The following is an 11308-nucleotide window of genomic DNA, read 5'->3' as shown; positions in this document are numbered from 1 at the left end:
ATGATTATTATTATTATTATTATTATTGTTATTATTATCAACAACAACAATAATAATAATAATAATAATAATAATAATACATTTCATTTATGCTGACGGATGCAGCTGTAGTCACATGGAACAAATAGTCCACCTTACAAATTTGAGAAGTAATAATGATAATAATAATAATACATTTCATTCATAAGCGCCTTTCAAAGGACACTTTACAGTCACAGGATATTTGTTCTGAGGGTGAGCAGCGGCAGCCACATGCGCCAGCATTCACTCAACCCGGAAGGAGCAAAGTAAAAAAAAAAAACTACAACAACAAAATCTACATATGTGTCTGATGGTCAAATTTCTCATTTCCAGATATCCCATAATGCCCTTTCAATCTTAAAATAAAAATAAGTAAAGCAAAACGTCACTGTACTGTATATACAGTTCAGACCTAAAGCCGGTTTGCAAATCGTATACAGTGATCCCTCGCTACTTTGAGGTTCACTTATCGCGGTTTCTGTGCATCGCATATTTTTTCCAGGGAAAAAAACGTTCAGAATAAAAAAAAATGCTGAATGACTCGGAGGTTTTGTATATGGCTGTAACTTCATTGGTTACACCACCCAATAACAGCACGATATCCCATGATTTACAGACATGTAGATTCGCTGTGCATCTTCTCAACCCTGCCCAGTACTCCTCTCTGCGTTAATATTATATAAGTATACTTAGCGGATTTTATTCTATTGCGGGTAGTGCTTTTCCCCATTAACCGCGAAAAACGAGGGATTACTATCTGACTCTTTTACTCGTACTAAAACCGAATCACTAAATTTCACATGACAGACGACTTCCGGGCAACTGATTGTAACTTTCATAATAAAACAGCATCAGTGCTGAATACTTTTGTTGTGAAGGGCTAGTGGTTCTACTGCAGCTTGACGCAGCCGTGGCTTTGTTACGTGCTGCGTGCGCGCCTGTGCGTGTGCGTGTGTGTCAGACGCGCGAAAAGGACACTGGATAACCAGCAGAAGCCATCCCAGCACAGTGCGATCTCCATGAGCCATCACAACACTGGATTATTACCAGCAAATAACGGTGAGCTTGTGCTTTAATTGATATTATCACCAAGGTTTTATTTTATTTTTTTAATTAGCCTGCTAACTCTTTCAACAGCTGACTTTATTGGACTGTCGCTAACGCTGCCGCAGCGTTCGCCATTTATTGTTCAATGTCTATTCAGATAATTTCATCTCACCAAAGCGCTTCTGTCATTCACTTTTGTTTGCGGGACAGTCACTGCAGCAAAGGCGAATTAAACCAACGAGCTTTTTACGTGCCGCAGAGCCAATCCAGCCAGGACTTTATTGCCCACCAACGGCATGAATCACTTGTTAGATTAGACTGCTGCTTGGCTTTGATTTCAGGATTTAATGGTAATGACATTTTTAGCAAATGAGAGAATTTGAACATCCTTGACTGGGCAGTCGAGAAAGGAATATCACTCCCACTGTTGAAAAGACCATGTAGATGACAGGTGTCAAAGTGACGGCCCGGGGGCCGACTCAGGCCCACCACATCATTTTATTCGGTCCGTGAAACCAAATCAATCATGTGAAGTTTCATGATGCTTGCTAAAGTCTGAACCAAAATGTACATTTGTCGTATGTAAACCACAATAACAATCATTACTGTTGACTTCTGATTAGTAAACTAATCATTAATCAATTTGTTGTACGTTCTGTATGTAATTTGTGGACAAAAACAAAACATTCTAATGGCTTCCCCAAATTCATAGCGGCCATTGAGAGGAAACCTTAACTGTGAAAAATGAGTTTGACACCCTTTGATGTACATTTAATAGTACTACTGTACTGCACTGTAATATATTAGCAATGGCAGCACAGAGTAACAGTTCTGTGTGACATCTGTGGCTTTTCTGCTTGAAGGTTGTCAAAGAAATACATATTTTGTTCATGAATATTCAAGATTTTTTTTATGGGTGTGAATTTGACGTGAACGCTTGATTGTATAAATGTGCCCTGTAATTGACTGGAAAGTGGAGCTACCAAGCATCATGCTCAAAGTCAACTGGGGTAATTTCTCAATAGAAAATGGATGAATGTATGGATCAATAATTTTGAGATTATGTGTGGTACAAAATGTCTCTAGCAAGCTAAATATTTTGTGGTTCTAACTGCACAATTCATTGTTCATTTACACATTCTTACCATATTTTTACATTAAAATTTTACATTTAGTGTACGTTAGTACACCCTGTATAATGTAAGTACTCTTATTGACACAGGAAACCCAAATGTTTGACAACATGCTCTACCAGGAAAAACAGAGGCATGTGACATGACCAACTGTCATACTGCACACGTGAGTTAAAAAAAATGTAGAAACATAAAAATCCATGAATGACGACACCTGTTTGAAAACATTGCTCACTTTGTAAGCAATGTTTTTTCAAATTCAACACAAAGTGCGGCTTTCCTCCACACTTCAACTGTCACCCGCCTCATAAAAATTACAATTGATCTCCGTCACTGTTTCCGCACTCTCATTCACATTCTTATGTTGATTAGATTTTTGCTTTCAGACCAAGTGATGTGCGTAACGTGATGCTACACAGGCTTGATAAAATATTAACCTCAAACAAATAATTAATCAAATGGGTCTGAAGACAGATGAAAGTCTAGCTTTGTGTGTGTGTGTGTGTGTGTGTGTGTTTTTGGCATATTCCCACCGTCTGTCTCTTGGTATAAACATTGAGTTATTGGTTTTATTACAGGTCCAAAAATTTGGAGTAGATGAAAATAGCTTCCAATACACCCCCCATTTCCTTATAAGTAAGCACAATACAATTCCCTCTCTGGAATATGTCCTCAGGATCCAAAGTGTGAGAATATTTCCGGCCTGGCTCTCTTTTGCATTTTTACTTTAAAGGACAACTGACGTCTCCGGACAAGTTGTGTCCATAATTTGTAAAATGGCTTCAAATGACTTCGACTGAGCGTATTTTACAAACATTCCACCGCAGATAGCTATATTTTACGTTTTAAGACACACGCTGAATTATCCAGAAGTCTTGTTTTTGAGTGACGAGTTCGTTCGTGACGTCACTAAAGCAACGCAACTGACCGAAAAAAAGGACACATTGTAGCAGTCCTTCCATCAAATGCATCAATGCATTTTGCTGTACTTGTTTGGTCTGAAAACTTCATGTTGCACCAAAAAGAGGCAGAAGAGGGGGACAAAGCTCCGTGTAAAGGATTAATCAGCATGTGCAAACGGGCTGATTAATTCCTTACACGGAGCTTTGTCGCCATTTTCTGCCTCTTATTTAGTGCTACATTTCCCCCCCCAATTGCCTCAAAATGGCACGGAATAAATTTTTTAATCGATTGCAAACATGTATGCTTTCCTCTTCAGAACTATTTGAATCATATTCATAACTGGATGAGTAACAAGAACCAAAAAAGTGACTTTGGCTGTCCTTTAAAACAGCGTAATTATTATTTTACACCTTCGAGGCAACAAATAAGGTGTGTTCTTGTTCTTATCGGCTGGTTGGACAGGATTAGTTACTTACTACTTCCACTGTGTTTACTCCAAAAGAAAAATACTAAATTCCAGCATTCTAGCATTGATAAATGAAACCGTTTTATAAATGCTAATATACTGTATGTTCCAACAAGAACTATATACCTTGCTTGTACTTGACATTGACAAGTAGTCCATGTAGCAAGAGGGCGACAAGCTGTTTAGCTTCCAAGTATTGACTCAGTGGTAAAACAGCAGGGAAAAACACACAAACTCTTGCTTCACAATATGGCATGAGAGGAGTCGTGAGTGTTTACACAAAGAGGGTACATTTTGGCTAAACGCTAGCTTAGCTGCTGTCCATTTTGGAAATGTTACACTGCTTTATGCAATTGAGGGCAAATGTGTCAGTTACTGGAGAAGTATTTGTTTGTTTGTTTGTTTGTTTGTTTGTTTTTTACAGTCCAGACCCACACTACGGTTTCATGCTAATTATTTTGTGTTAAAAAAATTTAAGCATTCTCCATCTAGATCATTAATTTTTCTATTTTCTTTCTTCTATTGCTGTATTTACCTCATTCACTGCCAAATATGCAAAAATGTGTCCACTCCAGTGCCAGGTGTTTTGTCATTGTCATTCGAATTCCAGGACCCACAGAATATTGAGTTTTAGGACTACATAAACATTCAATGAAGCGTAAGAAACCTTAAACTCTCTTCTTTCATCAGAAAAAAACAGTTCATTCCTAAATTATATCGGTCTGGAGTTATATGAACTTGAAATGAGGGCAGCCGTCCAAATATTGATACATATTGATTTATATAGCGCTTTAACAACAGCTGAAGCTTGAACAAAGCGCTAACATGGAAAAAAGGGACAATGCTTCCCATTTGGAACATTGCTAGAGATCTGGCCAGAGCTTTATCGGCACCTAAGCATGAAAAAAAAAGGCGCTCTACGTCATATTTTTAATTCCCGAATAAATTCGTGAATGGCAGTGAATGAGTTAATCAGGACAAAGGAGATTAGCAAGGGACCGCTTGTCTCTGAACCCTGCATAGTTATGAATATTAATGACAGATTTCAAGAGTCACTCTACACCACCGCCTTGGCATCCCACCGTGGTTTGAATCTAAAAGGTGCAATCGCTGCAACTATTGAATGTCTTAATTCACTTTTAAAAAATTCATGAAAACATTTTACTATAGCTGACCATGTATTTTGAATCGAACCATTTGGAACCATACAAAACGTAGTTGTAGTTGCATTTCTTAGCGGCTTGTCCAGTATTTGGTCCATTTGTGAGAGCCTGAAAAAACATTGAGGAACAGTGCAAAGATTCATTGAAATTCCAGAAATAGATAGACATGGAAATTTCCAAATAATAAGAGCATTGACGGGATTTTAGAATCATGTGGATGATCCATGCAAACAACGGGTTTCCGTTTCCATTGCATGTTAATGTTACAACAGGTTACTTAGCAACCATCATCATCCCCCTCCTTGTTCGCTTTCTCCATTTGGCTGAAGTGGCGAGTGAAGTGTGATGCTTTGGCTTTTCATGGTCCATCGCGTATGGACGGCTGAAAACAAAGAACGCAAAATGCAATTTGTACTTTGATGATGGAATTGAACAGTGCCACACCCGCCCGCCCATCTGCTCTGATCCGTTACTAGTCAGCAGCTGATGGAAAACAACCTAGTCACTGCAGCTGCTGGAAACTGTTTTAAAAAGAAGCATGTGAGGTGACTCATCATCACGTAAACCACGGTGATCAAGCGTGAGTGATACATTGAACATTTGTAACTCACTTTATATAGACACTCATCACCATAGACAGATTTTCTTTCTTGTAAAGCACAGGTGTCAAAGTCAAGGCCCGCGGGCCAAATCCGGCCCGCCACATCATTTTTTTTCGGCCCGCAAAAGCAAATCAAACTTGTTAAATTCCATGATGATTGCTAAAATCTGAGCCAAAATTTCATATTTTTGGATGTCAACCACAATAAAAGTCATTATTCTTGACTTCAGATTTGAAAACGAGTTATTCATTAATTTGCTGTGTGCTCTATATGTAATATTTGAAGGGATTTAAACATTCTAATGGGTTCCCCAAATTCATAACGGCCCTCGAGAGAAAACCATAACTACAATGTGGCCCGTGGCAAAAAATGACTTTGACACCCCTGTTGTAAAGCATTGTAAGCTATAAGATAGAACGTAAGTATGTTTTCTGCAAGTATGTTAGCTTCCTCTTTTCATTTTTAATACCGTGATACCTTGGCTTATGAACTTAATTGGTTACCAGAAAGTGTGTGTAAGGCGAAAAGTGTGTATTCCAAACATTAATTTCCCATAGGAAACCATTAAAATGAAAATAATCCGTTCCCAAACATAAATTTCTACTAAATAAGCCTTAAAACTACACAAAATTTACCTTATTTTATGTATAATAAATGTGCCAATGTATTGTAATTAAATAAATAAACTGTACTGTATTTTTTGGGGGGGGGGGGAGGAATGCTTGCGAACTCCCCCGAAAATGATCTACACACGCCCGTGTCTTATAGTAAGGTAGATACAGTAAAGTCTCGTTATATCGATATCGGATATATCGATAGTCCCGGTTATATCGATACTATTTCTATGCACGCACGGAGAAAATTACATGCAAACAGGGTCGGATATATCGATAGTCCCGGTTATATCGATATTTTTTCGGACTCCCTTGAATATCGATATAACGAGACTTTACTGTATATTGCTCATGGCCCAGACTGACAGTCATCTAAAAAAATTGTAATGGCATCATAATTAACAAAACTAAAAAAAAACTATGAATAAAAACAGCACTAGTCTCACAAAATTTTCTGGCAACTTGCAGTCAATATTGAAGATGTTATACCCATTCACGCTATGTATTTTTTATGTACGTTATTTTCCAGTGTATACGGCACACTCAAAAGCCTTGATTTTCTTCAAAAAATGACCCTGCGCCTTATACACAGGTGAGCCTTATATGTGAAGTCATATTGAACCACAACAGGTCTCACAACTATTCTCATCAGCCACCGATTCCATCCCCCCAGCCTCTACTGTAGCACCTTATAATGTGGTGTGCCTTATATTTGGAAAACTTTTTTATATTTATATATTATATTTGGAAAATGTTTTTCATTCATTGAAGCCTTATTGTCCATTGTGCCTTATAAATGGAAACGGTTTGAAAATACACCATTCATTGGGGGTGCGCCTTATACTCCAGTGCGTCTAATACACCGGAAAATACAATAATCACAATTTTGACTAATCAATATTTCAGAAAAAAAACATTTCGAGAGGCCATGGCCAGCGCTTTATCGGCACGCAAGCATGAAGAAAAAAAAAAAACCTGAACAAATTTGGGAATGGCGCTCTATGTCAATTTTTCAAGTCCCGAATACATTTGTGAATGGCAGTGAATGAGTTAAGATACAATACTGCAGTTTCTGAAATACTTCAAGTATTACATTTAAATGTGTCGTGTCACCACCCAAAAATCCAGACGAATACCGATTGAGTTGCCTGTTGTGTTTTGATGCAATGTCACAAGTCAGACATGGCGTGTGCTCCTCAAATAGCCAAAGAGAGACCCGGTGTAGTTCCACCATGAGCCCATTTCACACGAGGATAATCTCATGGCGTTTAAAATTGCTGGATTATCACATTGCTATTTAGATTCACGTTTAGCCGCTATATCCTATGACTCAATTATCAAGCAGCACAAAGTTCTCCTGGAGTTATATTTGGGAACGTACTCAGAGCTTCCATTCCATGCATCAGTCAAAACATCCAGCCGAGATGAGGAAACTCTTGAAGCGCTCTCTCCGACACAGATTAAACATTGCCATTCACTCAATGTTCAGCATGCCCTATGAGCTAAGCCATAAGGAATCTGACCACAGCTGAGCTTGTTATCAAGTAATGGTATCAAACAACACAGTGAGCATTGCTTCATGATCCCCCGCTAAATTGCAGTCTGTCATCTTTTTCATATTTCATCCATTGATCTTATTTTTCTTTGTAATTCGGTAATTTCAGCCTTGCTTTTGCTACTTGTTTTTGGATAATTTATTGCAGGACAATTAAAAAAGGGCTTTTGCCAAAATGTACATTTAAATTAGAGCTGTTGTGAGCTACAACTCGCGCCCAAGCACTCCATACCCAGTTTGTTTATCTACATGTGTTGCTGCAACGTTTGTATTCCAGTATCTGTTGCTTAACTCATTCAGTGCCAGACGTGCAAAGATGTGTCCGCTCCAGTGCCAGGGTTTTTGTCATTTTCACTCAAATTCCAGGACCCACAGAATATTGAGTTTTAGTACTTCATGCAGCGTAAGAAATCTTAGACCGTCTTTTTTCATCAGAAAAAAATAGTTAATTCCTAAACTATATGGGTATGGCGTTAGATGTGCTTGAAAGTGGGGACAGCTCTACAAAAGTCAAATGCTGCCCCCTTTGGAAAGCAAAAAAAACATTGCCAGAGATCTGACCAGCACTCTCTCAGCACCCCCCGCAACCAAAACCAAAATCTGAACAAAATCAGGAATGGAACGCCACGTCATATTTTCAATTCCTGAATGAATTCGGGAATGGCAGTGAGTGAGTTAAAATGTTACAACCAGAGATGCACAATGCGGAGCGCCATGAGCACTGCAAGTTGAATAATGCCTTCCAGTTTAATTCTGTTATTGCGCTTTTTTTTGTACTAGAAAATGGAGCTCAGTCAGCCACGATGGTCCCACGATGCAGCGTAAATTTTAAGTCAGGTTATCTGTCACTATTTGCAAGATGACAGTCATCAGAACAAAAAGGTCCAAAGTAGCAAACAAAACTGCATCTACAGTACCACCCGTTGGTGGCAAACCGAAATGTGACATTATCAATGACAAATGTTGCTTCTTCCAACTTTAATGTACTGTAAATGCTAAGTGATGCATTGTTGTCCATGCATAGTTCTCCTGAATGAACAACTTCCTGATGTCATTGTATTATCCTGTCATATTGTGGGCAAACATCATACCCACTCAATGAACTATATAAACAAAATACATATATATATATATATATATATATATATATATATATATATATATATATATATATATATATATATATATATATATATATATTTGTTTTTGTGTTTTTTTTTGTTGTCAAATAGTAAACAGCCCACAATCTCTGGGCGCATGATCCATGCTGTCACTCTTCAAGTATAGCCTGGAGATATCGCTGAGAATAAGTAGCGCCCTGGTTACTGTCAGTTTACTGACGCTCTTATTGTGCTGTCTCTTAAATCCTCGCCGGCCTGTTCAAAGCCTGTCTCTGTAAACAATGTTTGTAACAGGCATTTTTTCCAAAAGGGTCAACTGCAGTTGTTGTCAGAACAACCACATCTGCCATAAGGGTGTTTTCTAACCCTAAAATCTGACCATGATCACATCCCAAACTTATCATGGACGCTGGTCGGTCGGCTCTGCCAGCAGACGCAGACACATCTATCAAATTCTGATATGTTGCAATCGACTTGAAGCATGGGGATAATTTGTGATTAATTTCCTCAACAGACCTCAAAATATACCCTCAAGTGTGACAGATAAACTCATTAAAGCTGTCACTTCTCACGTTCCTAAGATATTTTAATTGTTTAGGTTTGAAAGAATCCATTGAAGCAGTGTCCATGCAGATACAGTGGGACCCTGGCTTACGAACTTAATTGGTTCCCAGACAGAGTGTGTAAGGCGAAATGTGTGTATCCCAAAAATTAATTTCCCATAGGAAACCATTAAAATCAGATACCTGTATACCTTAAAGGACAACCGACATCACTTTTTTGTTTTTTAACTGACATCAGAAAAACTTTTATAGCATCTAAAATACCCAGAACACGCAGTATATTTTTAGTCAAATGCAAAACACCAATAAAAATGACTTAAGTGCCCAAAATCTGCAAAAAATTGAGCTGCAAATTGGGCATTTTCAGAAAGTCCCGCCCCCAGTTCGTGACGTCACGCCAAGACGTCTTACATTGCTTGAGAATCAAAACAATGGCCCAAAATGGCCACCTCCTGTGGCCACCTCTGTTTCCACAGGCTGATAAATTCCTTATATGGAGCTTGGACGCCCTCTTCTGGTGGCTTGCGGGTGCAACACAAGGTTTTCAGACCACACAGTACAGCAAAATACATTGACGTGATGGAAGGACTGCTACAATATGTCTTTTTTCACTCAGGGGCATTCCTGTAGTGACGTCACGTACGGACTCGTCACCAACTCAAAAACAAGACTTCCTGAATATTCAGTGGGAGTCTTAAAACGTAAAATATAGGTATATGCGATGGAATCTTATTAAAATACGCTCAGTAGAAGTCATTTGAAGCCATTTTACAAATTATGGACACAACTTGTCCGGAGACGTCGGTTGTCCTTTAAGTCCCTCCATTATCAACATGAATTTGTAATCCTTCTGCAAGACCTATAATGACACTTTACATACATTTCCTTTTATGCTGCAGTTGTTTGAAAGGAACTTCAAATAGCTTGGTGGAGGAATGCGTAGAATTCACGGCTGCTTTCCAGGGTGGAAGCTGTTTATGGAAGAGAACTGGGGAGGGTGTGGGAGGGGGGAAGGCAGGGGCTGATTCACAATTAGGAGGATAAGCTGCTGCTCTGCTGCAGCCTTTTCGAGCCATGTTAGGAGCTGTTTGGCAAGATGCACACACACCATTGCAGTTTCCCACCTATCTGCCATTCGTTGACAAAACAGAAGTCCAGGAATGTTACATAACATCCCTTTCACTGTCTAGATTATAGGTGAATGAATCTATATGTATATAGATAGATAGATAGATAGATAGATAGATAGATAGATAGATAGATAGATAGATAGATAGATAGATAGATAGATAGATAGATAGATAGATGGTGTATTTACAAACCTTTCACACATAAAAGGCGTATAAGGCGCATATTCAATGAATGGCAAAAGTTTCCCAAATATAATAAATAAATATATAAAAGTTTTCCAAATATAAGGCACACCACATTATAAGGCGCTACAGTAGAGTTAGGGTACGCACTAGTAGTTGCGAGACCTGTTGTGGCGCCAATATTACTACATATGTATAAGGCGCACCTGCGTATAAGGCGCAGGGCCATTTTTTGAAGAAAATCAATGCTTTTGGGTTTGCCTCATACACTGGAAAATTCTATGTATATACTGTATATATAAAACTAAACGGTGTCTTACTCTGGTGGAACATTTTCCTATATACCTATTTTTTTCAAACATTTTTTTGTGTTTTCTTGGGAGACACCAGTACAGTAACCCTTGTTTTGGACTGTACTGCAGTTTTTGATAGAACACAAACACATTTTTACAACATCATAAATGGATCATACTGATAATGGTGATCCAAAGCAGAAGATTTTTTGCCAATCTTCTCCATTACGAAGTAGTAAATTGTTAACATCCTCAACAATTCTCATGTTAATGTATGTATCATTTCATACATATGAGTATCCACAGAGAATGATATGTATTTTCACTGATCACTTCGTTCGTCCCATTTAAGACCTGATTGGTCAAGCCAAATTGTCCCATGGTGTGATTATGTGTGTGAATTTTATCCAACAACATTGTTGTCTATAAACAAACTATTGTGAACCTGAATGAAAATCCCACCTCTCATTTGACAACATACCTAGCATTTCTCAATTAGCATTCAAGCAATTGT

At 38.3% G+C, this 11308-nt stretch overlaps 1 protein-coding gene across 9 annotated transcripts in view; it reads left to right on the top strand.

The window, feature by feature from the left end:
* Positions 1-54: 54 nt before the first annotated feature.
* Positions 55-11308, top strand: part of sorbs1 (sorbin and SH3 domain containing 1) — a 57845-nt gene continuing 46591 nt past the window's right edge. For 4 of the 9 annotated variants that reach the window (XM_089011389.1, XM_089011387.1, XM_089011388.1 and 1 more), the window contains exons 1-2: positions 954-1080; positions 2291-2367. In XM_089011389.1, the coding sequence (XP_088867515.1) occupies positions 2344-2367 (24 nt within the window). In that variant the 5' untranslated portion in view covers positions 954-1080; positions 2291-2343. Of the gene's footprint in view, positions 1081-2290; positions 2368-11308 lie in introns of all 9 variants that reach the window. The other 5 variants (XM_089011393.1, XM_089011391.1, XM_089011392.1 and 2 more) reach the window with 5 other exon arrangements.

The sequence above is a fragment of the Hippocampus bargibanti genome, linkage group LG13 (assembly GCF_051943395.1).
Source record: "Hippocampus bargibanti isolate YZ-2025 linkage group LG13, ASM5194339v1, whole genome shotgun sequence".
In the NCBI taxonomy this organism is placed as follows: Eukaryota; Metazoa; Chordata; class Actinopteri; order Syngnathiformes; family Syngnathidae; genus Hippocampus; species Hippocampus bargibanti.
The sequence above is the reverse complement of the archived record's forward strand: the minus strand, read 5'-3'. Positions and strand labels throughout refer to the sequence as shown.